Source organism: Chrysemys picta, chromosome 4, assembly GCF_011386835.1.
Source record: "Chrysemys picta bellii isolate R12L10 chromosome 4, ASM1138683v2, whole genome shotgun sequence".
In the NCBI taxonomy this organism is placed as follows: domain Eukaryota; kingdom Metazoa; phylum Chordata; order Testudines; family Emydidae; genus Chrysemys; species Chrysemys picta.
Window position 1 is genome coordinate 114,053,377 of NC_088794.1, and position 27,912 is coordinate 114,081,288.

General features: G+C 43.9%; 1 protein-coding gene across 28 annotated transcripts in view; it reads left to right on the forward strand.

The window, feature by feature from the left end:
- The window catches only part of GPATCH2L (G-patch domain containing 2 like), a 101,232-nt gene that overhangs the window by 29,571 nt on the left and 43,749 nt on the right, over positions 1-27,912 (forward strand). For 9 of the 28 annotated variants that reach the window (XM_065595562.1, XM_065595573.1, XM_065595560.1 and 6 more), the window contains 2 exons: positions 1,852-1,949; positions 6,018-8,044. In XM_065595562.1, coding sequence (XP_065451634.1) covers positions 1,852-1,949; positions 6,018-6,190 — 271 coding nt within the window. In that variant the 3' untranslated portion in view covers positions 6,191-8,044. Of the gene's footprint in view, positions 1-1,851; positions 1,950-6,017; positions 9,211-15,244; positions 15,405-17,318; positions 18,166-18,293; positions 18,542-27,912 lie in introns of those variants that run through there. The other 19 variants (XR_010601117.1, XR_010601119.1, XR_010601116.1 and 16 more) reach the window with 11 other exon arrangements.

Below are 27,912 nucleotides of genomic sequence, written 5' to 3' on the forward strand. Positions count from 1 at the left end.
TTTTTCTTTAAAATAAAGTTCTTCTTTTAAGAACCTGATTGATTTTAGTGCCCTAAAAATAAAGGGCCTGGTCTGTACTTATATTAAAGGCAATTGGTTGGTATATTATTCTCAAGCCTCCCCAGGAATGGGAGTGAAGTGGCTTGGGGGGATATTTTGGGGAAATAGGAACTCCAAGTAGTCCTTCTCCTGAATCTTTGTCTAAATCACTTGGTGGTGGCAGCAATACCGTCCAAGGACAAGGAAAGGATTTGTGCCTTGGGGAAGTTTTTAACCTAAGCTGGTAGAAATAGTCTGGGGGTGGAGGCCCTGGGATAGTTTCAGTTGGGTCCTGCCCAGCATTCACCTCACAGTAGCGGTTCCTGCAGCTCCGGTACTGTGGGGCTGGGTCTCTGCTCCGGGCATTGGAACCTCTGGGGTTGCAGCGCCGCTCAGGTTTGGCCCTGCCCCCCTGACTGGACCAGATTTGTGAGCGTGGAGTTGTGACCTCACTCAAATTTGGCCTATCTGGACTCCCATTATCATGACGGCTGGGCCAAAGCTGAGTGGCTCTGGGACCCAGATGTTGCAGTGCCTGGAGCAGGGATGCGAGCCCAGCCAGCCCTGTGGGACAGGAGCTGCCACGCAACCTTTTGAAACGTTCTGGCAATTCAATTTTGGGTCAATTTTGAGAAACCCTGCTCTACATTATTGCCAGTGAGGAACCTTTTAGTTTACACTCGCAGCATCCAATTGGGGGAGTTACAGCGCTACTATTCACATCCCTGTAGTCTGAACTGTGGGGCAGTGTAGACAAGCCCTAAGTGACACAGGAAGTCTGTGGCAGAGCAGGAACTTGAACTCAATTTCACTGATAAGTTATTCTTCCTTATTCATTTTGGATTGTTTGGGTGGGTCTCCTCAAACTACTGCTGAGAATATATTTTCTGAATTAAATTTCTTGATATTTCTTCTTATGAGCAGAGGTCAGTGTTGGTGGGAGGGATTAGATGACAGTACTCTGTTCAAACTTCATCCACAATCCCAGTTCCATTGTGATCCATAATAATAGAATGTTTTTTCTAAAGTGATAAACAGTCAAATTGGTGCCATAGAAACCATTATCATTAGGCTTCAGAGTTCACATAAGCTCATATGAATGGGCAGATCAGGCTTTTAAACTATTTCAGCCTATGCATTGGCTCAGTAAGGCTGCATTACAAAATGATGTATGTGCTAGCATGGACCAGGCGCTGGTGTTTTCAGCACAATTGCATAACACAGTGTTGAAAACACAGGAACCTGATTTACAGCTGCACCAGCTTAAGCACTCATATATTTGTGCCAGAAAACAGATAAAAAAATTTGTAGTCTAGGCACACCCCAAGATAATAACATTCTAAATGTGATGTGAGTGCAGTGCTATTTTCATAACCATAGGGGCAAGAAAACTTGCCTTACTTTTTAATGAAAGCTTACATTCTGCAGAAAGTGATAGGGCCCCACAGAAATGCTGATATCGCATCCACTAAGTACCTGTTCAGTCCCATCTCTGCCTGTGCAATGATTTTATTAGCTATATCAGAGCCTTTGAAGAACAGCCTATATTTTGGGAAAATTAATCTGCTGCCCCAGCTCATATCCTGCATCTGGTGCCTGAGCTTGAGAATGAAAAAAAGTTTTGGCCATAGGCTGTGGAGGCAGTGGGGGATGTGAATGAGTTGCTGCTTCTTCTAGAGGCTGTCTCTTTACCCAGGCAGCAAGCAGGTGGATGGAAGCTAGCCAGGTAGTGTTAAGGCTTAGCGGTCAGTGTCTCTTCCTGATAAAATGATATCAGGACAATCTTTTTAATATTTCAGTTTTCCTCCCCAGACAGACAAATATACACCTGGGACCGCCCTGCTCAAGGGATATCAAGAGGAAACGAAAGCCAGCAGCAGCTGCAGCCTCTCTTTCCAGCCCTACTTCAGGTAATTTGATTTAACCCTAGCATCCCTGGTCTGTGCACCGTCACTTGTCCTGAGGGGACATTCCAGCATAGGCAAAACACTGGGACCAAGATTTTCAAAAGTGGCTAGTGATACTGGGTGCTTTGGTTTTTGGATTCCCAACTTGTGATGCCTTAAAGGGCCTGGATTTTTTCAGAAAGTCTGAAGCGTTCACCCTCTGAAAACCATGCCTTTTGAAGGTATTTTAGGTTGGGCACCCAAAAATCATTAGTCACTTGAAAATCTTGGTGTGGCGGTCTAAGGTAGGAATTCCTAAGTTGGAAAGAGGGGGAAGACTGTGTCTGAAAATAGCACAATATTTGTAGGAATATTAATGATTAAAGTTAAATGAAACACAAGTGAGAAGGTGATAGTGAGTTATGGCTGTAAGTGGCTTGCATTTTGCACAGTAACAAAAAGAGTGGCCTAATGAATGAGTATATGAAGGTGCACCCATGGTGAGTTAGTATCATTTACATTGCAAGGTCTTGCAGTGTCAATATTCAGTGCTGCTGCTGCATAAGCCATTATTTCCACAGTTCTAAAATTAAGCCGTGCAACCCCAAAGTGATGAGGAGGTGAGCCCCTGTACTTCGTAGATCTCTTTCACAATGCCTGGTATGAACTGATGTTTTGGTTCCCTCTCTTAAGGAGATCTCTGGACCCTTTGCTGCAAGAGCCTAATTCTTGCTAAGGTTAATGGCTCACCTCTCAATATCCATACTGGTAATGCCAACTCCACCTGGAGCCGTTTACCACTGCAAGTGGTAATCACCCCTGTTCCCCTTCTTGCTCCAGGAATGTAACATCTAGAATTCTGGCTTTTTTTCCAGGTGGATTATACCTCAGAAGTGACTATTTTGTAGGGTTTTGAAGGTGACTCGGGTGTGAAATGGGTATAAATCTGAGGATCAAAGAGGTTTTTGGGAGGGTGGGGAGATACCTGCCTAGAGTGAGTTCACTCCTTGAAATTTTTTAATTCCAACATGCAATTTCTATGTGACCCACGTTCCTCTGGTAGCTTGTGACTAAATTTTTGTGTCAGGAATCAGCAGCAAGAAGGTGGGTGGCCAAGAGCAAAGCAATGGTCAGATCCAGGAAACAATGGAAAAGACCAGAGGAACCACCAGTGGATGGGTGGAATCATGTCAGTGCCTTTTCTGGGGGTTTGTGGGAGAATAAGAATATCGAGCTGGAAGGAAATCATGCAGTAAATACAGTTCAGATTATGTGTCTAGTCAGTGTGTATCCAGAGGGATCTCTGTGCTTGTTTCAAAGGGACAGAAAAAGTGTGTCTGGTAAGCAAATGAAGAGTGTCAGTTTGCTTCTTCCTGGCAAAAGTCTGTTTGCTGGTATTCTTGGATTTAGCAGGTCCATTGGTGGCCTTGAATGTTATAACAGGATAATCAGATTCCTAGTGTGGAAGGCTGTATAGAAAGGTATCTGAATAGCTAATTATGATCATTCTTTGGGTATGTAGAGTTCTTGGTGGGAATTATTGTCCTATCATTTTGTTTTATGCTTCTACTACTTTCCATGGTTCTTCCTGCCAGAATGCAACTTTTGTGATGTATTTCTGCTCTGTTTCTATAGACTGATCTTCCATTTCTATGGCTGCTGTCATCAAAATAGATCCCAAAACACTTTAAACAATTTAATCCAGCCTTGTATTTATAGGATAACACAAAGAGATAATCACAGACTCCCTCCCTCTCTCGTGCACTCTCACTAGTTACTATCATGTTATTAACCAGGGTTTCCCCTTCCTTGGGTTAGTTTGGCAACCTCACTTTCTCTCACTGCAGATGTTTCTTTGAGGAACCCCATTCCTTCAATGAACGATAAAGTTCTGGGGTGAATTAGAATTCAGGCCCATAAATGAGAGTAGGCAACAGGCACATGTACAGTGCCAGACTTCTCCTTTAAGTAGCTCCTTCGCTGAGTCCAACTGCTCTCGTCTCACTTGTTGACCAGGTCCTGCTTCATTGAGCTCCTTTTTCGCAACCTGAGTGCCCCATGGAGGTGAAGGACACAGCCTAAGCTGGCTCCATCAGTCAGCAGAACAAATGGGCTTGCTCTGCCTAACATCGGGCCATCTCGAATTCCACGTCTTTTATAGAGATGAGTGATGAAGAGGGGCTTGTTCCGCTTTGCAGCTGTATTAATACACATCAGGGGCCAGCTCCTGGCACTAAATCACGCTTCTGCATACATCTGTTATCGGACTCCTCACCAGCGTGATGAACAAGTCTGCAGATAGAGGCTTCCTTGTGTCATTCTTTATAGGATTTTCCTAAAAGAATAAATAGCTCAAATCTCTGCCAACACTCTCCCCTGTCATTGTGATGAATTTAGCTTCTTTCTTAAACATGCAGCTACAAATCTTCCCAGTCACACCCTCCCCCATCCACACAAAGTTTTAAGTTGAATTTGACTGAATTCAGCAGATGTTGTTAAAAGCCGTGTGAGATGCGCACACTCGCTCCTTTCCAGTGTCAGGAATGAAAGGAGAGACCTGGGACTCCATTTATTTGGTAACCTAACAGGCTAGCTAAGTTAATTATGCCCTTGATTCCCAGTAAATAGTGTCTGGTAATGCTTGTTCTGTCAGAGAGACCTATATTCAAAGGCATGCCTGGATGTACCAAATAAGCTAAGGGGAGCATCCAAATCTATATCACATTCTCGGAGCAGAAAATTTCCAGTAACAGCGCTGCTGCCTGAGGCAAACTGGATTAGCGACTACTGCTAAAATAGATGTCACCGGAGAAGAGAGATTTGGGCATTTCCCCCAGAACTCTTGAGAACTTACAACAGGAAGGAATTCAGAAGGTGACTTCAGTGCCTCAGGAAGTGACTCTTGTCTTCAGAAATGTGCTGGGAAGTCCTTTTTACTCAGGTGCTCAGAAAGGCTGAGACTTAAAGCCAGGGCTTTCCAGCTAGAAAGCAGAGTAGCAGATGGGAATTCTGTCATGTTTTAAACACAAATTCTGGCTAGAGCAGGTAGCCATAGGAGTCAGGAGATGTTTGTAATGGAGTGCATCAGATTGGAAGTCCCAGATGGTCTTCTGTAGCTTGGCTGAATGCAAAAAGGATGTGAACAATTCTCTTCTGTTGTGAGAAAAGTATTGGCTGTGTACTTGGTGCTGTACAAAACACAGAAGCAGAAAGAAACTGTAACTAACTAAGACTAACAAATGAAATAATGTATCATTTAGTTTATTCCTCTAAACAATTATTCATCCTGTCAAGTTCTGTTAATGGGGACTGGTTGACCCAGGAGATGGAGATTTGGGAATGGGATATGGAGCATTTTACCTCTAAACTGCTAGCTGCAATCCAGTCCAGACATTAGGTGACCATTGAGCTTAGGTATAGAGACTTTGACCTGTTCCAGTCTGGTCCAACTTGAAGAAATGTTTGGTTTAGGAGATTGCAAATGAGTTCTACTCTGGTCTGTCTTGCCCCATTTTTGTAGCTGTTTGTGATACACTGTCTACCCTACTGAGTCCATGCAGAGTTTCACAGTGCATTTGCTTTATCTGTACCATTCTCTATTTGGACACCAGAACATCACTGCCTTTCCTTTGCGGGTCTCTTCTTATAGAGCTCACATGATCACTCCACCCTGTCCCTCATGCTAAAACAGTTGTGCTTGCCCAGGATGCGTTATTCTGTAGCGCATAAAGCTTATTTTCACCTTCTCTGGTGCTAATTAAATTATCCTCTTTCATCCAAACTATTCAGACTTGAATTTTAAAAAAAGACCTGCAGAAGAGATGCTCTGGGTCAGGATTTCTCAACTTGGGGGTCACAAACAGGTATTGGGGTTGTGACCTCGTTGCCCTACACACATTGCTAGATGGGAGAGAGGTTCCAGTATGGAAAAGGATGAGATTCACTGCTCTAGATCTTCTGGTAGCCACTAGAATAACATATAGAAATCTATGATTAGTGCTTAGGTTGCTATGAGGTTACCAGTTTTAACTTTCTTTTCTCCTGTCCTCTGTCTCCACATTCTCCTTTTCCTCCTACTGTTTTGTGTTCCAGCAGCTTTGCCTGTCCACATGGATGCAGCAGACTCATCCCTGCCAGCGACACAGTCCCAGAGGTCCCAGAGCTCTGACTGGACGGGCAGAACCCAGGCAGCAGAGAAATCCACTGCTGCTGCCCCAGCTAACTTCTTTAAAACACCACAAGAGAAGGGCTCTGGATACAGCTAGATGGAGGTGTCTCTACTCGGAGCTGGTTGCGTTTATGAAATGTTGGACTTCGAAGTACATCAGCACTGAACGTCTCATTTGGCAATAACCATCTCATCAGTGTTGGTGCGTGTTGCTCACCGTCCTCCAGCTGTGTGCCCCACACATCCCCAGATCATGTTTGTGAATCTGTGTAAAAAGTAACTGGTGATGTTGGGGCTGCAGCTTTTTTAAAGCATTCCTGCTATTGCTGTGAGTACTTATTACACATGCATCTCCTGTCCCAGCACCTGTTGTTATCTGCCGGGATGTGTACAGAGCCTTGTGGTTTTGCAGGTGTTGGTCTTTGTTATGAAGCTGGTCACCACTTGGGCATATTGTTTGTTGCAAAGGGTTGAATATAACAGGAAAAAGTCCTACTGCGGCTATGCAGAGGCAAGAATCTGTCTTTGGCAAGCATAAGGACAGAAACAAAGGCCAGTTTAGGATTCCTGGTCAGGAGAGGAGGAGGGGAACAGCAAGTGCAAACAAGGTTTGAAATGTGGGACTTGAATTCTGTATTAGCAAAACACCTATAGGCCTCTCACTGAGGGACTTGGCAGTCAAGATGTTGTTTCTAATGAAACAAATGTGGTGCTGGTCCTGTCAGGAATTGCCAGTGGCTTACTATCAGCATGGTCCTTCAGCGCTTTTTGTCCTTCCTTGTTTGGAGTGTCTTTAGTCTTGCCCTGTGAATTGCGGTATTCTTTCCTTATTCCTCATCCTCTCCATTTATCCTGCTGGACAAGGGGTTGGTAGAATCAATTAGACAAAAATGTGCAGACTGGAGTTATGAGAGGAAGCTTGGATCAAGTTGCCCTAAAATATCCTCTGAGAAGTCTTCATTGGGGAGATGACAGAGAGGAAATATTGGAATACTGTCCATGGGCATCCAGCTTCAGAAGCTACTGTAAGCAATCCCGAGGACACTTGAAGTTAAAGTCCATGTCCCACTGTGTACTAAAAGTTATATAGAGTATTATCTGAGTTCAAAGCACTCTCTAAAGATTGAACCACTTCCCCTGTCTCACATTCTCCCTGTCTTCCTCAAAGGTTAGTGTTCTGAAGTATTTATAAGTGGGGTTCCCCTCTATCTCCAGAGTATACATGGAAGGGGTCTCCCTCTATCACTGATTGTACTCTGCTCTGTAGTATATATGGGAGGGTGTCCCTGGATTTCCAGTTGTACTCTGCTCTGTGGTATGTATAGGAAGGGTTTGCCTTCTCCACCTTTCCTTGCATCCCTGATGGCATTTGCTCTGCAGTATATTGGGGAGGGTTCTTTTCTCCCCACAACCCTTTCCCTTTATCCCTGATTGCTCTTCAGTTTGCAGTATTGATGGGGGGGGGGGGTGTCTCCTGCTTTCTCTTTTCCTGTATCCTTGGTTGTACTCTGCTTGTTTCCCTATCTCTTGAAAGACCTCTCTACAGCTTCAGCTTCACTCTGGGTTACATATATAGAAGATGTGCCTGGATAGTGTGTACAAAAGGAACCATGCCATGCTTGCTTGACAACCCTAGTTGCCTTGTGAGCTGTTGGGTGTTTTCAAACAGGTGGCCCTTGTCATTACAAAACCTACGGGTTGGCTGAGTGGGTGGGGCTCCAGACAGGACCATCCATTAAGAGCAAAAATAAATTTTCAACATGGGGTGGAACTTGCACCCCTAGATGTAGATGATGGATTTGCATGTTTCCCTTGCTTTGCTCTCTATGACCTATAAATCAAATGAGTGAGGGGTAGATTTGATTATGAGCAGATCAGAAAATGTTTTAATTGTTTTTAAATTTTCTTTGTATTAAAATTTTAAAATTAAATGGCCAGCCATGAAGACCCATAACATAACACACAAAGTAAGTTACAAAATCAAACAAAATGCTCTCGAACAATCTAAATCATGAATGATGAATAGTTACATTAGACAAAGTGTCCATGTCTTATCCACTAATACCTATTTACTCTTGGGGAGAGACCCAAATTGGATTTATGTTTTCTGTCCTAAGGAAAATCTCAGCTCTGCCCACATAAATCCCTCTGAAAAATCTCATGCGTCTTTCTTATACATATTGAAATTCCTTAGAGGGAGAGTCTTGTTACCCTCCTACAGGGGCACAGAGTTTAAAGGCTAGTTTGGATTATCTATGAGCAATTACAAGGGATTTGAGGGGAAAGAAATGTTCAGATTAAGTTAGTGTCTTTACATTCTTATTTTTGTGCTTTGTACAAAACCAAGTCTGTAGCGCTTAACAAGTAATAAAGACAGACTCTATCATGAAGAGCCTGTGATCTAAAACCCGTACAGAGAAGATGGGACACTGGGAAAACATAATTAGGGAATAACTTGGCTTTTTTATTATTTCACTCCTGTGGGCAAAGCAGGAGATAAACTCCATCCAGCTGCTGATTTGCTTCTTGGTTATAGAAGATGTTGTTTCAATGGAGAGATGAATGGAGATGTTAGATACTGTTTGTTTAATGCAAGGGCAAGCACAGGCACGGGACATGTATTAAAAGTGAGGGACTGTGAGCACTGGGGAGCTGAGAATAGGTAATATCGCTCCTGTTCCCTGCATTTGTTGATAATCCAATAGTGGGTTGCAGCTAACTGCAGGTTAGCTGTGCAGTTGTCCCATGGTCCCTTGTTTCAATTCCATAAATCTTCCTTTCCATGAACAGTTGTATTCATCATTTTAAAGCACAAGCCTAAACCATGTCCCTGGATTCCTCATGAAAGAGAATTAGACCAGTGGCCTATTGTGGTACTTGTTTGTCTCTTGGAAGAAGCTCAGATACTTCAGTGATGAGTACCATTAGAAGAATTTAGATAGGCCACCGACCCTAACAAAACACACTCTGAAAGTTGTTCCAGTGGTTAATTACTGACTGTTAAAAAAATTACATGTTATTTCTAGTTTGAATTTGTCTAGCTTCAGGTCCAGCCATTGGATCGTGTTATACCTTTCTCTGAAAGATTGAAGGAGACCATTAAATATTTGTTCCCCATGTCGATACTTAGACTCTAATCAAATCACCCTTTAACCTTCTGTTCATTAAGCTAACTAGATTGAGCTCCTGGAGAATTTCACTATCAGGCATGTTTTCTAATGCTTCAGTCGTTCTCATGGCTCTTCCCTGAGCCCTCTCTGATTTATCAATATCTTTCTTGACTTGTGGACACCAGAACTGGACACAGTATTTCAGCAGCAGTTGCACCAGTGCCAAATACAGAGGTAAAGTGACCTCTCTGCTACTTGAGAGTTTCCAGTTTATGCATCCCAGGATCATATTAGCTCTTTTAGCCACAGCATCACATTGGGAGCTCATGTTCAGCTGATTATCCACCATGACCCCCAGATCTTTTTCAGAGTCACTCCTTCCCAGGAGAGAATCCCACATTTTGTAAGTATGGCCTACATTTTGTTCCTAGATCTATCCATTTCCATTTAACCATATTAAAACACATATTGTTTGTTTGCGCCCAGTTTATCAAGTGATCCAGATTGTGCTGTCTTCATTATTTATCCCACCCCCCCAATTTGTGTCACCTTTAAAACTTTATCGGTGATTATTTTGTTTTCTTCCAGATCATCAATAAAAATGTTAAATAGCATAGGGCCAAGAACCGATCCCAGTGGGACCCCGTTGGAAACACTCCCACTTAATGGTGACTCTCTGTTTACAGTTACAATTTGAGACCTGTAAATTAGCCAGTTTTTAATCCATTTATTGTGTGCCATGTTAATTTTATAGTTCTATCAGTACATATAGTTATTATACAAAATCATAAATATCAGAGAGGGAAAAGTTCTATTAAAACGGGGCTTTTCAACGTTTTCTGTACTTTGACCTCATGTTACAACAGAAAACATTTTATGACCTTCCTTCTAACCGTAGGAAGGTGGCCACAATCCCCAAAACCTGTTTGCAACACCCATGTTCATGTATGAAAACAGGCAGTCTTTCATTGCTAATGCAGGATTGTTCTCTACAAAAGAATTTTCTAGTGCTTTGTCCAGTCTAGCTTTAAATATCCCTAGAGAAAGATCCTTCACAGCTTCCCTTGGTTGCAAGTCTATTAATCAGCCTAATGCATCTCACTAAGAATTTTCCTAACAGTCATCTTAATTTTTCCCTGTCTTAAATTCATCTTGTTACTCCTGGTTATATTCACTTGTATCACCCTACATAATTCCTCTCCCTCCTGGGTGCTAGCACCATTCACCTTTAGTAGATTGTTATATAGAATCAGCAGCCTAGTCTCACAATTGAGGGGTCCAGGCTGCAACTCCATGTTCTCAGAGGGCAGGGTGGAAACAATTTATTCTCAAATTTTCCTGTTGATGTCAATAGAGCTGCTGATCCAAGCAGGGACTGTGGGATCAAGCTCTTAGATTGTGAGCTCTTCAGGTCAGGGTACTGACGCATTTTCTTTTGTCTCCAAAGGATTGAGCATACTTATGGCACTATTGAAATAATAATCATAGCAGACACCTCCTTTGTAGGTAGCATCTCTTGCCATGGGATGTTTCCAAAAGGGCTGGAGGTCCCAACCATATGAGTTCCTGCTATTGCTTTCCCTTCCCCACTTGCAGTGTAGAATCCAATTATGGGCCAGCCAGGCTCTGAGCAGGGTTGCTGATTTGTAGGGGATTCCACAAGCTTAGTTTAGGACACGTTATATCCTGTGCTGTGACTCCAGAAATCGGAGTGTTATATGATTTTTTTGTAAAATCCCTTTCAGAGATCAGTAGCTTGCTTCAGGTTTTAAATAAAGATTCTTAGTATTGCTGTGATCCAGCTGATTTGTTTGGTTTCTCTTTCTCTATGGCAGGTGTTCTCTTTCCTTCCCTTCCCCTCAGTTTATGTAGTTTATTGTATGTCCAGATTCCTTGCCCCTCTCTGAGGAATGCTACTTGTGGCAGCAAGGAGAGTAAGGGGACAGAGGTTTTTTAGAAGCAAGTGTCAATAAAATAATAAAACAAGGAAACTTTATGCAATGCAATGATCCTGCTTCCAGCACAGCAGGAGCTGACACCACCTCAGGGAGCTGGTGCTGAGTCCCAGCATGAGGCTAAAACCTGGTCAACACATGTAATTTAAATTGCCATAGCTGTGATGCTTACGGGTGTGAAAAATCCACATCCCTGAGCGCCATAGCTCTGCTGACCTATCCGCTGGTGTAGACACAGCTAGGTCAATGAAACAATGCTTCCATCGACCTAGCTACCCTTGTTATGGGGAGGTGGGGTTCCTACAGCAACAGAAAAACCCCTTCCATCACTGAAGGCTGAATCTACATATGGGCTTATGCTGACAGCTATGGCACTATAGTGTAGACGTGGCCTTAGCTGCACCACTTTAACTCTGTTGGGATTGTTAAAGTGGTACAACTCCCAGCGTGGATGTAGTTTTACTGGTATAAAGGTACTTTTACCGGTATAGCTACCTCTGTACAGGAAGGGGAATAACTACTGGTATAAATCACCTTTATACCAACTGGAGCCACACTGGGGATTATACCAGTATAACTATTTTAGTAAAAATCCACACCACTAATTGATGCAGGTATACTGATAAACCTTTCAGTTGTAGACCAGGCCTTAGTGAAGCAGGAACTTGAAAGATCATAGTCTGTGTGACCCTGAAGGGAGCAGGAACACCGTCATGGCTCAGGGGGAATTGACAGCCCAGAGCCAAGTCCCAGTGTTACACTTAAGTGTTAGTGTAGACAAAGCCTTTGTCGGCAAAACATTTGTCGGTCGGAGGGAGACACCCTGACCTACACAAATTTCACCGACAAAAGCACTGGTGTGCACAGCGCTATGTCAGCGGGAAATGCTTTCCCGCCAACATAGTTACCTCTGCTCATTGGAGGTGGTTTAATCGAGCCAGTGGGAGAGCTCTCTCACATTGGCATAGAGCAGCTACGTTGGAGGCTTTACAGCAGCGCAGCTGCAGTGGTGCAGCTGTGCCGCTGTAAGGTCCATAATGTAGACACAGCCTTAGAAAGAGTTAGACTGGAGGCATCTGGAAAGATATGGGAGGTCCAAAAGCTCAGTCTGGGCGCACATGTTCAGAAGGCTGAAAGAGCAATTTGAGCTGTAGAAACAGAGCTATACTGAACTAAGGTAGAATGTGAAGGAGACAGGGCATCATAATGAAATCTGTCTGAGGATCTTCTTGGACCTGTTCCATGGTCTCTCACCAATCTCACATGTGGCTTTACGCTTCAGTCCCCCACTTCAGATCTCTTTCCTTTCTCTTTGAACACTTGGAGTTTCTTTCTTTATTTCCAAAGGGCCCCAAAAAGAAAAGTTTCATTTAATCATAATGACAAAGGTGGAATGATGGATGTGAGGTGGAAGAGAATTCCACAGCTGGGAGGAGCATATGGTTAAAACATCTTCAAAGCTAAAGGTCCTGGAACAGTAGACGCTACAAAACCGGCACTGGCTGGTCTCACAGCTTGGTAATTGTGAGAGAACAAGGAAGCCTCTTATTTAAAAAGGGGCAAGACCTGTGGAAGAAGTGTCATCTTGCAACCAGTCTCTTATTGATATAGGTATTTGATGCCTCCTATCACCATTGTATCTGAGCAGCTCAACTACCGTGCCATTTATCACTGTGAAAACCTTTTTGGAGGAGAGAGATGTTCTGAATGTTTAGTAACTATGAGGAGGAGAGAATTTTGGTTGCTTCCTGGAGAATCTATGGTCCACAAGCCCAGCTCTGCAGTGGTCCTGTCCTGCCAATTGTGATGCAGTGTACTGTCAGCTGTGATGCACAGAGCAGAATTACAGATGTTTTTTCAGGAAGATGGAACAGAAGCTTAAAAAGGGAGAGTGAAACACAGGAAAAGGGAATCAGATATTACATGGAAACTAAAAGCTAAGTTAAGGACTGCCAAAAGAATGTGAAAAAGCTAAAGTAACAATGGTTAGTAGAGGTCAAAGGGGAACATAGATGATACTTTATGTAGGACAGAACGGAAAGCATTGTAGTGTCATATAGACAGAAAAGATAATATAGAGGCTGACTTGGAACCCTTGCAGGACCTATGTAGTTACATTTCCTGCCCTTAACCTCAGTCCAACATGCTAACAGTACCAAGATGGCTAGTGAAAGGTCTACAAGTGCAACACATTGACCTTCTGAGACAGCTGTATCTTCATGACAACATTAGGAAAGATGCCCAGGTATTGTTCAGGTATTTATTGGTAAATGTACCACCTAGCTCAAAGGCTCAGCAGTGGAGCATATGAAACCTTTATCTCTTAAGTCACTGATTTTGAATTCACCCAGTAGTGACTAAAAAAGATTGCCAGCTTGCAGATCTCCAGTAGATTTTAAGAAGATTGCTCACAGTGTTATGTTCTTAGTGGACAGATGTATACCACACAATTATTATTAATCACCAACAACGTGCTTGGCTCTGTCTAAGACAGGAAATACAGACAGCCACTGCCTAGGCTAGCTTACCATTTAAAGAGAAATACTGACTATGAAAACAAAAAATACTGTTGCCATTGGACCTGATTAATACTTGTGTTGGTAGCATCAGGGGACACAAAGGACTGAATGAGCTGTGGAAGTGATTGTGTGGTGAACTGGGAATAGCAATGCTGACTCACCTTTGCCCGGTGCTTTGAGAGCTATGTATGAAAAGTGCTATCGATAAGTTGTGTCTTTAGATTTTCCCTAGATGTAACTGTATTTTCCAGGTTGAATTTACTTTTACTCCTGTATTTTCTACCTCTTCTTGTTTATAATTCTTTGCCTTGCTGCTATTCACAATTTCCCAGTTAGATTTAATGTAAGGTGCTGTCTCCTCCCATTTCCAGAACATTAATGAAGAAGTTAAATAAGACTGGACCTTGCACTCAAGCCATGTGGCTCTCTACTGAACTTCTTGCCCTATCTCACCATGTTGTCATTTATTATTAATTATTTTTATTACAGTAGCCCTTAAGCGCCCTAGTCATAGATCAAGACTCCATTGTGCTGGGCCCTATTCAAACACAGAACAAAGACTGTTCCTGCCCCAAATGGCTTAGTCATTGCTCTCTTGGCCTTTCATCTAATTTGAGTCCGTGGTGTGCTCAGAATGATTGTCAGTTCCATGAGAACAAGTAAGATTTTTTTTTTTTTTTTTGTGATGCTGTATAAAGTGAAGTCTGGCTCTATCGCACTATGTTCCCTTGTGAAGGTGATCACTCACTTCATGAGCCTCCTAGGGGGCTGGTGAGGACAAAACAGGCTGTCTTTTTTCCTTGTGCCCCCTGTTAACAGTTGTTCCCGCACAGCAGTAGTCTGCCTTTCAGTGACAGCCCTCTGGCCAAGTCATGAATTGTGTCCATCCCTTTCAGGGTACACAGATTCCAACAAAGGATAGCTTTAGTGTCCGGCAAAGAGGTTCCAGGCCACACTGGGCCAAGGTCCCAGAGTCATGACCCTCTGGGTTATAGAGTCTTCCTAGTCCATATTCCTCTGTACCCAGTGTAGCTTTTTGCCTTCAGCCCTATCTGGGGGTTGGTAGGGGAACCCAGGCCTACCCTCTCCACCAGGTCCTAATCCAAGGCCATGTGGTAGGCAGCAAGGTCCTGCACCCTAATGGACTGTGCTGCTGCTCCCCTGCATTGCTTCCCACCAGTCTCTCTCAGAAGGGCAAAGCAAAGACATGTAAGCAAAATAAATCAAAAGATAAATCCCAGACCTTGCAGCTATCCAAAGTCCCTTTACCCTCCGCAGATCAGGTAGGTTCTTAATAGTCAGGGGTCCCAGGCAGCTGGCCCTTCCATAGTACTCCCTCTGAGAAGCTAAGAGCATCGGCCTGCTCACCTCCAATGACTGACTACGATTGAGTTGCTCTGCTCCCCTTTTAAACTCCTCCAGTGCCTGCATGCATTGCAAGTGGGGCAGCCTAGGCCCAAACTAGCCCTTTAACCCATTCTTTTCCAGTGCAGGATTTGTACACCCCATCACATCCCTTCATCTGCTAATTCAGTAATTCTATTTTATTATGTGTGTGTTACTGTAGTTCCTGGAGGCCTCAGGAAGGATCAAGGCTCAGTTTTGCTAGGTGCTGTACCAAATGCAGACTAAAAGAACAGCTTCTGCCTTGGAGTGTTTACAATTTAATAAAGGGTGAAGAAGGTATGAAGACAGACGTGAGGAAAAGAAACGAAAGAGGCATTGTGGTTGGTGTCACTGAATGATCGATTATTACAATTGAATGATTGTAGCATGTGCAGAGATGCATATTACCAGCGCCTTGAACAAAGATGACACTGAGGCAGTTGTCTGCTGTGCTCCCAGCCACAGGGGATCATGCCATCGTGGACATCACTGACCCATGTACACAGTGGGTATGGGATGAAAAAGGAAATTGCCACAGGGGCAGCTAGAGATTTGGTTGGTTGCCACTAGTTTCATCTTTTGTTCCTTGGTCTCTCTCCTCCCCTCCCGCCCCCCGAAAAAGTAGGTACAGTATAACCTGAGAGTTAGGAACACCAGAGTTATGAACTGACCAGCCAACCACACACCTCATTTGAAACCAAAAATATACAATCAGGCAGCAGCAGAGACCAAAAAACCAAAACCACAAATACAGTACAGTACTGTGTTAAATGTAAACTACTAAAAAATAAAGAGAAACCAGCATTTTTCTTCTGCATAGTAAAGTTTCAACGCTGTATTAAGTCAATGTTCAGTTGTAAACTTTTGAAAGAACAACCATAATGTTTTGTTCAGTTATGACCATTTCAGAGTTATAACGACCTCCATTCCTGAGGTGTTCGTAACTCTGAGGTTGTATTGTATTTAAAAGAAGAAAATAAAAAAGGTAGGTGCTTCAAAATCATAAAGGAATTATATGAACTGGAAAGGGCCTGGCATTCATTACTGAGGTATAGACAAAGCATGTTACAGGGGGACTGTCAAATGCGCAGTGTGAACACCACCTGCCCCCAGTGTCTCTGTTCTTGTATCTTTAATTTTGTCCCCTTTTTTGCCACAGCTTAGTTGTTTGGTTTGGGAGGTGTGTTGCCTTTGTATCATAGAACATCTATGTAAAAAACAACCCTCCCTCCCAAAAAAAATGCCTTCTAGTGAGTGACTTAGAGCTCAATCTGTTTTGCTTAGCACTGAGGTTGAGAAGTGACTTCATTATGGTGTAGAAGTTCTTTCATGGGGAGAAAAGGCTGAGTACTAACAGTCTCTCTCTGACCTAGCAGAGAAAGGCATTACAAGAACCAATGGCTGGAAGCTCAAGTCAGACAAATTCCAGTTATAAACTAGGCACAAATTTTTAACAGTCATGGTCATTAACCAATGGAACAACCTACTCTGGAAGTGGTGGATTCTCAATCTCTTGATGTCTTCGTATCTAGACTGGATGTCTTTCTGGAAGGTATGCTTTAGTCATACCTATGTTACTGGGTTCAACACAGGGGTAAATGGGTGAAATTCTATGGTCTGCTTCATAGTGGAGGTCAGATTAGATGGTCAAATAGTTTTTTGGCTCTGAAATGTATGAAGCAGGTTGGCTTTTGTCTTCCTATCTTTCCACTCTATTGTTGTGTGAGAAGAGAGATGCAATGAAAGGTGTGTAGCCTTACAGTTCCCAGCAGTATAATCTGGGCAAAAAATCCAGAAGATCTGTGAAATGACTGAAGATATTGTGTTGCCAAAGGGCTGCAAGCATGGAATCAGCAGTTGGTGAGACAAGGAGAAAGGCAAGAATTTTGCTTATGCAAATAAACGTACGTCTATGTAACCTCACAGGACTGGAGACAGTGTGGCAATGTGGTGTTGATGTGCAATTTTGAGGCACCCAACTATCTCCTGGTTAAAGATTCCTTAACAGTTAGGATGCCCACCTATTCCTGCTACACACAAGCGAAGCAGGAATCCCTCCTGGTTCTATGCAGAATCTCAGTGTTGAGTCAACTTCAGGAGCTCTATCTCAGCTCTTTAGCTCAGTTGTGTATTCTGTGTGAATTCTCCCCTAGACTAAAGCAAGTAGGGAACTGGTGGGCTCGCTATCGCCTTGGCAGGACATCTGATGAAATAAAGTACTTATAACTTCTGTGCATTTTATCGCCTATAATCAGGAATTGATTCCACTTCTCCTGGTGTGACATAAGAAAAGATGCCTCCCTGCAGAAGTGCTCCACTGGTGGCCCCTGGTTTGATATGGAAATGGAATGGGCAGGTGTCTTCCTATGGAAGAGCTCTGCTGCACCCAGCTTCTGACAGGAGATGATGTGGCTGGAGAGAGTGTTGTTCCCACTGGTATCATGGTCTCTAATAACGAGAGGGCAATGACCAGCTTTAAAATGTACCAAACTGCATCTCCTGGCATGTTTCAAAATAAATATAAAATTCCTGCACTGATAGGGCAGTGCCCCATGCCAGCAATGAAATCACGGATCCTGGAAATGGCACTGACATCTAGTCCTAGCAGCTGTCTTTGTTGCCCGGAATGATGTATTCTAGTCCTTGGTACTGGAAGTTCTGCTATTAATACCCTGAGCTGAGGCCTTGTGCACTGAGTTGGCCCCTGGGCAGAACTGAAATCTAAGAATTCCCACTCTCTCACCTTCGGCTGCACCAGAGACTAAGCCAAGAGCAGGAAAAGCTAGAAGAAACCTGATCATTCATCTGTCATGGGCAGCCTATCCAAAGAGAGTCCTGGGATGGCTTTCCCCCAGAAACCTATATGGGGCACTATGTACATATCACAAGTGTTTTGTGTGGTCATGGACTTTCCCTATTAACAGGGCTTGGACTCCAGACTGTTAGGACTTTTTGTTTGTTTGGTAAGGTTGTAAACAAGGAAAACTCATGGCTGTGTCCCTGGGTCTAAAAACATGCTGTGTACTCTCTGAGCCAGTCTCTCAGAGAATCTTTGTTCAGATTGTAGAAACTGGAAATAAAAGCAATATTAAAAAAAAAAAAGTTTTATGTGATGTAAAGCAAACAGACCTGCAATGGAATGAGGAGGTTCACTGACTTCTGAATGAGCTGATGCAATCATGCCTCAATGACATACATATTTCTTTTCCTATTCACTTTCTACTATATAGGTCCAAGTAATAATAATGTACAACTCAACTGAGAAGTCTGCAGGGGAGATTATTCTTTCACCATTCAAGTCACAGCTTCTTGACTCCAAGCGAAGGGGTTTGCTGGGCCCACCCCACTTTACCATGCCCATACCATTGCTCCTTGTTTTGCAGTGGCCTTGTTGTTTGCTGGCTTGCCATGACTTCATTTCCCTGTTCTTGTTATGCACCCAATTTGTAATTTGAAACATTAAATCTAAGTTGCTCTCAAGTACCTGTTCACCTGAATCACCATGTTAAATCTGGCCCAAGTCAACAGGAGCCATGTTTGAAAGGAGCTGGTGGTGTCAGGTCAGTGTTTAGTGGACATGTGTTTATTTCATCAAAACTAGCATCACCGTGAGCACTGATTAATCTGGTCTTCAGCAATTTCAGTAGGGAGCTCAAGGTTCAAATTGGCCTGGAGATTGAATTCCTCTCTCACACATGATGTTGGTCTCTAAAAGTCGAGGTTGAGGCCATCTGTGAGGAGAGCCATGTAGGAAATTCCCCTGTGCATCAGCTGCTGTAGATATAAATTATAGGACTTCGGCTATCACATCAATCTGGCACTTTTCATTAGCACAGAAATCATGAAGCACTTAAAAAAAATACTTTGGATAATATTTGATGTGTTCTTTCTGAAACTGAATCGTTTCAAAAGGCTCTTGATAGAAACAAAAATATCTGCAAACTGCACATCTTGTAAACAGGATGAGCCTGCCTCAGACTGATATTTTCTGGAAAGTTTCAGCAAAAATGGTTGAGCCATTTCTTACAATTGTCTCAGTAAGATGCTTTAGCACTTGAAATTTAGCAGGAAGATTACCTTAGGGTCAGGCAAATACCCTTTTCTGTTCATGTAAAAATTAACACATTTGGCTTCTGAAAAAAATTGCTGCATGCACATGTTTAGGAGAGATTTGTTAGAGACTGGCAGCTAAATTATCTGAAGATTTCATCTGGTTTGAAACATACTCTACAGCAGCGGCTCTCAACCTTCCAGACTTCTGTACTACTTTCAGGAGTCTGATTTGTCTTGCGTACCCCAAGTGTCACCTCACTTAAAAACTACTTGCTTACAAAATCAGACATAAAAATACAGAAGTGTCACAGTACACTCTTGCTGAAAGATTGCTGACTCTCATTTTTACCATATAATTATAAAATAAATCAATTGGAATATAAATATTGTACTGACATTGTGTATAGTACACAGAGCAGTATAAACATGTCATTGTATGAAATTTGAGTTTGTACTGACTTCGCTAGTGCTTTTTATGTAACCTGTTGTAAAACTAAGCAAATATCTAGATGAGTTGATGTACCCCCTAGAAGACCTCTGCATACCTGCAGGGGTACATGTACCCCTGGTTGAGAACCTCTGCTGTAGAGCAGAATGGCTGGGACTAAGCGGATCTTTCCCTTCAATTACTCCTAGCTGGCAAGTGTCACTGTGGTGCCAGACACCAGACCTGAGGAAAGTGTGAAAATGGCTTGACTCTAATGCAGATGAGTAGGGAGCAGAGGGGGAATGGGGCAGGCTGGGGGGTATGGGGCAGAGGGGTCTATAATTGCTAGGGAACACTTGCCTTCAGAACCTGGAGTAGAATCTAGAACTCCCCGTGAGCTCTACATTTCTATGATTCTTGAATTCCAACATTACTCTGCTGTCTAGCAACCTATGGCGAAGTGTGCCTCTCATCTCCCTGTAGCAGCTGTTCCTCACAGAGGATAACCATTGACTCAAATGGTAGATTGAAAGGTTTCCAACATTGCAGATAACCCACACAGAGGTCAGTATGTTTCCACATGAAGGGATTTCTGTCTTTTCAGTTTCCTTTTTAAAAACACTTTAAAAGAGTATTAAGGCTACAAACTCCAAACACTGAAAGTTGGGAAATAGCACATTAATGTTGCCCATGTTGCTTTAATTTAGTCCCTTTGTGTGTGCATTATGATACAGCGTTTAATTTAATCAATTTTTTTTCTATAGGACCCCTTTATTCAGAACAGAGGGTGGATGGTGCTCACTGAATGACCAGCTATTCAATATTTCTTGTCACCCTCATTAATCAGTGTCCAGTCCTATACTATCCAAATCTTACTCTGAATAAAGTATTATTTATTTCCTATGGCACTCATCATTAGAGTATCTGAGTGCTTCATAAACATTAATGAATTTATCTTCACAAAATCCCTGTGAGGTAAGGTGCTATTGTTATCTTCATTTTACAGATGAGGCACAAAAAGATTAAAGCCAAAATTGTTAAATGTCTACTAATTTTGGGGGCTCAACTTGAGACACAGAGGGCCTGATTTTTTTTCAGAGTATTTAGCATTTTTATAACCCTTTATATGGTCAAAGCACAGCTCCCTTTGCCTTCAGTTGCAGCTGTGAGTGCTCAGCACTTCTGCAAATCGGACCCCAGCATCTCAAGTTGGGTACCAAGAAAATGAGGAACATCCAGTGGCCACCTATCAAAATTTTGGTTTAAGTGACTCGCCCAGCATCAGATAGGAACTCTGTGGCACAGGCAGAGATAGAATCCAATCTCCAGGTGAGCACTCAAGTGCCTTAACCATAAGACCAACCTTTTTCGTCCTGCAGTCCCCTGCCTCATTCACTACACACTTTCCAACTTGTGCAACAAATGAGACGGATTCTACAGACAATAGCCTCCTTCACTACACAACTCTGGTTCATCTCAGCCGTGGTCCATTCCATGCACTGAATAAGGAAGGAGTTTTGTGGCAAAATAGTATGTGAACTTACTTAAAGCTTGTATCACAATACACGCACAAGAGGCATGAATTAAGGTTGCCAGTTTTACAGTTTAACCGTAGGTCTGGCATTTCCTAACTTTCGAGTGCTTGTCTTTGCAACTATAACATTCTTTTAACATAGGGGTTTGTGGTTGATTGGGTTGTGTTGTGTGTTTTTGTATGTATGCATGCATTTCTACATGTTGGGATTTCTTTACAGGAAATTTTGGCTTCCTAAAAAGGTGCATACTCCTTGGAAATAACTACATTTCCCTGAATTTCTGAAGAATTGAAAGCTGAGGAGCAGGCCAAATCACAATGGCCGAGAGAATCTGTTTAGACAGGTTGGCTGCTACTGAACCAGGAGAGGAGAAGTAGGTGAGTTTAAGACCGCTCCCGAGAGTGGAGATACATATTTAAAAAAAAACCTATTTTTTTAAAGCCACACACCAGAGGCAGTGCCAGATTAATGCATTCTCCTGGTCCGTGCCAATGCTTGTTGTCATCCCCTGACTCTTCCTTCGCAGAGCAAGCTGTAAAACAGTGACTGTGATTTAATCTGTTTTTTGTACAGTTCAGAAAAACTCAGTTGATATTTAACAAATAAAAGACTGCCTACAGGCACCAAATTTAGCAAACAGGCGAAACAAGAATCTGCATGAATATTTTGGGGACAGTGTCTGAGGGACCAGAGCAACCAGGAAACCATAGCAAAATACGTGACTGAGGCACATCAAAAAGAAGTAGAAAAATGTTATGAAAAATCATCTAAGTGTCTTGTTAGCTTCCCATTCACTGTTCTATTTCCCTGCTCCCCCTTTGCTCCTCAGCACTGGGCCTATCCTAAGAACTGATAAACAGTCTCCAGAGATTTTACATGAGTCATGTCAGACACAGGTGTGAAGGATCATTTTACAGAGCAACTTAAAATTTCTGATGAAAACTGATAGTTCAATTTAAAGATGAAATATCAAAATATTTAGACTTTTACATCTAGCATCTGGATGTAGAGCAGATGTCCAGTGTGCCCCAGCTGTGCTCTATAGCACATTGGGTCTGATTCTCTCCTGCCTCATTGTGTCATCATTTATACCTGTGCTGAGCAGCTATAAGATACCACTCTTCTGATTGGGTAGCATTTTGCACTCACTCGGCACAGGTGCAAATGATGGTACAAGGCCCATAGAAGTGGAGTCAGATTAATTGTTTTTCAACCATGCTACCCACTGTGGGTCTGATTCTTATCTTACACCACTGTGAATCTGAAGTCTATGGAGTTACACTTGTGTAAATCTAATGGGCAGTGAGGTGGGGAGTGCAGAAGCTAGAAGAGGAGAGTGTGGTAGCTGGGGTGACTGAGGCTGATTTGAGAGAGGGAGTGTAAGGGGATAGAAATGGGGAGAAGTGAGAACAGAGCTTCGACAGTTGGTGAAGGAAGAGGAGACAGGAGGAGGAGAGGCGAAAGGAGCTGAAAATAACATCAGGGTTGCCAGCCAGTGGCGTTGTCAGTTGTGACGGACAAGAGGGAGGCAGTGTCTGTATAATTGTGTGAGGAGCCTCTACACACTCCCCTCCCACCAAGGAGTCCTGTGTGTGAGCTGGGAAAGAATAGAGTCCATCCATTAGTTAATGATAGTACAGCGTTCTGAAAGTATAAAGCATTATGTCCAGGATTGCTGTTAGGGTGATGCCGTGATGACTGCTGCCAGCCATGCCACTTCTGGCTCCTGCCCTTGGGGTGCCACAGGAGCGGGTTGCAGTCAGAGTTGGCCAAGTTCTCCCCTTTCTGAGAGCAGATGTTCAGCCATCCAAACAGGTTCAGGAAATGATTTGACTGGACCTGCAAAGGCAGGATTCAGTTTGGGAACCAAGTGAGTGGCACATGCTGAGCAAGGCCTCCGTATCTGGAGCCTATGTGAGTCAAGTGGTGACTTGTCTGCTTGGAGCCATGGGGAAAAGTTATTCTTAGATGAGATGTAACACTGAAGTGAGTTGATTTTGCCTCTTGGGGCCTGGATACCGCCTCCTGCCACTTCCCTCCCACCCTTTCCTTTCATCAACAGGGGAAGCATTAACTGGGAATAATCAATGCCGCGTCTTGGAGAGCTGTGTGAGTAAATGGCTTGTCATATTTCTCTGGTTAGTGGAACCAACAGGGAGCGGGTGTCACAAGGCCAGGTTCTCCTCCTGCCAGATGCACTGACTCACCAATGCAGCCCATGGCCTGATAGGTCACAAACTATCTGCAGATTTCACTGATATGCACCAAGCCTCCATTGTGTGTGGCTTTTGCTACACTGAAGGGACTGGGTGGGGCCTTGCTCTCCTAGTCTGAGAGAGTGGGTTCTCTGAGAGTCAGGTTCATCACTACGAGGTGTACTGGGGTCCAAGGGTCTATCAGATAACACTGGACAGCCCCCAACCAAGAATAAACACGAATGCCAGCCTCTCTACTTTCCTAGGAGTTCATGTTGCCATTTCCTCCCATGCCCCTTGTCCTGTGGAGGTTCCTCCTTATTCACTGAGATCTCTGTGAACTTCTCCTCCATGGAAATCAGCCACGCATGTGAGGGCTGCTAATTGTCCCAAATGTTTTGGATAAGCAGTCTCTCTCACAGCCCTGAGCTGACTGGCTGCAACAAACTGAGTCCTGCCACATCAAAATCTTCCTGCTCCAGTGATCACTCTGCTAGCCCAAGAGGGGGTAAGCCTCTTTATCTCTCTCCATCTGCTGCTTGGTCTTTCTCAGTCTTCCCATCTCTCACTGTGTCCAACCCTTTCATGCTCTCCCTTCTTTCGCAGTCAGGCCTGGATGTTTAAAAGTAATCATGGTCAGCATTTGTCATTAATCAGTTTTCTTTTTTATTTATTTAAAAAATAAGAGAGGGGGGAGAGAGAGAGAAAGAAGGAAGCAGCAGCAGGGCGATTGCAGATGAATAATGAAAGGATTCATCACAGCCATACCGGGATATATATATTTTTTGCAACCAAGCGAGACCGATTCCCATCACAGCTCGGGGACTCGTTCCACACAGCCACTCATCTTTCATGCTGGGGGGAAGGGAAAGATGGAGACAGTATCATTATGGATGTAACTGGGCTCTGAAGTGACTGGTCAAGGTTGCTGCTTCAGTTGCAACAAAGCTGCTTGTGGGAATTTTCTCTACACTGTGTTGTTGCTTGGCAAAGTGGCTGCCTTTTGCAGCAGATTTTCTCTTGCAAGAGGGTGGCTGGAAGTTTGTTTGCAGGGGAACCATTCCATGGAGAACATTCTCTGAGTTCTCAATTGGCTAGAAGAGGGTGAGTTCTTGGATGATGGAGGAAGGAACAAAAAGCTTACTCCCTTTGTTTCTGAAAGGTTGGCTAGCACATTGGGATAAGCACAAGGCACTTTTCCCCCACACTTTTAATGGCTTATCTCCACCCCACATGTCCAATCTGCCAGTGATGCCAGCCTCAGCAATGCCATCTTCCCCTTTATCCAAGAAACATCTCTGTGCTTTCAGCCCCCCCCCCCCTCCCCCAGCACCCTCTGTAGATGAAAAGTCCTCCCTGGACTGGTTCACATGGCTGCTATCTTCTTCTCATTTGTATCTCTCCTGAAGATATGCAGCTTATAACTACAATAGAATGACCAAAGGGTCTGTAAGGACAGGCACAGGTGGCTCTAGATCTTCTCTGACTGAGGCTTTAAGGCCCGGACCCTTGGATCCATGTTTGGATCAGGGGTCTGTTACCTTGAAGGGACAGAGTAAAATTCCCTTTGACTTCAGAGTCCTCTAAACTGGGGAGCTGGAAGCTCTCAGTGCCAGGGCCATCTTCTGCTGGTGAGGCCAAGTCTGCTAGGCTTCAGAGGCTTTCCTACTGCTGAGAACAAGTTCCAGGGCTTGAATCTATTGGTAGCAAGTTGTCTTTGATGCCGAGACCTTTATCATATGTTACTCTCAAGCAGGAAACAGGTGATGGTGGGATGCTCTTGGTACTGGGGGCTTCCTCAGTACCAAAGAAGCCCCATCTAAAGAGGACACTGTTGCTGCTGGGCTGATTGTGATTCCATCTCCCTTGTTAAGCTGGTCTTTTCTGGAGGCATTGGTTCTGCTTTTCCCCTTAAACACAAGGGAAAAAAACCCTGGAGGGGGTCTGGTGTCCTGAACCCTGCACCACAACAGGAGAAACAGAACCCCCACAGATCCAGGGGATGTCCAGGCATATCAAAGGCATGGATTCCACCAGGTCAGGCCCACTCTTCTGCACAAGAACTACACTCTCTTCTGGGGATTGCCTGGATTGCCTCTAGAGCCATCCAAGATGGGTTTAGAGGCTGACCTAGCTAACTCTCAGAGTAAGGGAGCTTCAGATTTCTTTATTCATCCTACTCTTGGATCTTTGGTAGGTTCTGGGCTAATTAAAAGGCCCAAGAGCTGGCTGTATCTTTCCGTCTGAGAAAAAGACAGTTAAGATTGAGTTCTTAGGAAGTTCTGTTCTACAGGTACCTTGGGGAACCATATGACTAGTTATCACATCTTTGTGCAACAATAGCAATTCCAGTTGTTGGATCAGATGCTACTTCTGTTAGACTATCTCCGAGGAGCGGAAGAAAGCAGCAAAGGACTTTGCCATAGAGGACTGCATGACTGCCAGCTAATGCTTTCTCTTCATGTTATGATGCTTCAAGTACCTCTGCAAGGACGGTAGCATCAGAAATTGCTCTTTGCAGGCATTCCAGGCTTAAAAATTCCGTTTTCTTAGCTGAAGCAAAAGGTCAATTGGAAGAGCTTCCAATTGGCTAGGAGGATTGTGTTGAGTACTAAGGCTGATGAGATCCTTGAAAAGCTGAAGAAAATCAGATACATTGCTCTGTCAAGTCTTTAGGGCTGTCTCAACCTAGCCAGAGGAAGAAGAGCTCAGCTTCATCTTTCTTTGGGTTCCAGACTCTTCATCTTGTTCTCTCTATCCTCCTTTCCAGAAAACCCAGCCTTGCCAACAGCAGAGGAACCAGGGTAAAGAAAAACACTTCTTCCACTGCCCATCTATTTTCATCTGCCCAGCAGATGTGACGTCACTTTGAAGCTTAGATCCAGTCTATTTCCTCTCACCTTGTCCTCCTTGCTTCCCTTTCAGAGAGAGTTTGGTCCATTCCCTTGTGGCATAGAGTGGAATTACAACCGATTGTTGGGTGTTGGGAATTATTTTGTTTGGATACACAGTCAAGTTCCACTCTTTGCCTCCTCCCAGTCCTCCATTCCCATCCCTTCTCAGCGATCCCTCTTGCTGCAGAAGTGGATTCTCTGTTGAAGATGGGAGTTATCAAAGTGCCACAGCAATACAAAGGGAAGTGCTTCTACTCCAGGCATTTGCTCATTCCAGAAATGAGAGACTGCTTTAGTCCTGTTATGAGTCGATGTTGAACGTTTGCATCAGGAGGTTCAAATTCAACCTGCTGATTACCGGCTTCTATTATCCCTACCTTTCCACTCAAGACTGACTTGGGTCTGTCATGTGTTTTTACATCTCCTTCAGATCAGCTCACCGAAAGTAGCTTCACTTCTGTGTAGGCAAGACACTACTGATGTGAAGTCTTTTCCTTCTGCCTTTCTGTAGTCCTAAGGGTGTTCCCCAAGTGCTTGGCCAATGATTACAGTTTATTTCAGGCATCAAAGCATCTACATGTACCCATACCTACATAACCGGCTGGTTTGCACTTACATGTAACAAGCCTTGGAGAATGTAACATGCTGCTGGGGATACCCAGAGCTGCGAGCCACTATTACCTCTCTGTCTCAGCTAGGGTGAGTTTGGCTGGCGATGAGATGGTGTCAGCTCCCTGCCACACCAGCCTCTTTTCCTCACTGGCAAACTCCTCAAGGCAATCCTAGCCCAGACCTTCCCTAGACAGTAATGATCAGTGAATTCCAGCCCCCAAGCTCCTCACAGGTGTTTCTCTGCAATGTACAGCCCCTACCACTGTGCATTCACAGAAGATAGTAAATTTGCTGCTCTGATAAAGAGTCAGTATATCACAGCTAATTAATTTAACTGGGGTCATACATCCTTCCCTTCAAACCCAGCACTGAATTGATTTACAGTAAAAGTAAAACCAGTTTATTAACAAAGGTGCATGGATTAAGTGATACCAATTAAAAGAGATTAAGGTAGAAACAGTTAAAAGTGAAAATGCACATCTAAAAGTCTAAAACTTAATCTAGCAAAATAGTCTTTGTTCAAGGTGTTTTTTTTCACCCCCCCAGTCTTCTTTCCAACCTTTTACTGGCCAGGACCCAATCACAGAGATTAAATCACTTGGTTTCTTTTGTCTCTGTGATGGGGTGGGACTCACCACTGCGGCGGCGCCTCCTACTGGCTGTCTTGGGAATTAGCTCCACACCCTAGTCTGGTGGTGTCTCACCCACCGTCACCTCTGCTCCTGGATCCATGTCACTCCCAGGACCGTGGTGTCCTCTTCATGACACTGCCCTCCAGCTGTGCCACACTCTGTGTTCTCCCCTTCTGGGGGACCTGCAGTCTCCACCCAGCCACTTCCCTCAGTGGCAAAGGCAGTCCATTGTCCCAGGGCCACTTCCCATGCGGCACTAGCGCCCTTTTCTGCCCTTACCTCAGGGCCTCAGCCTGCAGGCCCTGGTGGCCCTCCAGGAGCTCTCTCTGGCTCCCTGGTTCATGCTTGCAGCACTGAATTGTCCCAGGTGCGGGGGCTTCTTTCCCCTGCTAGGAGCCTGATCTTCTACCCTCAAGCTCCAGTCAGCTACCGAACTCTGCTCTGCCCTGCAGCCCTTCTTATATGAGCCTGCTGGGCCATGACTGGCTACTCTTCTCAGCC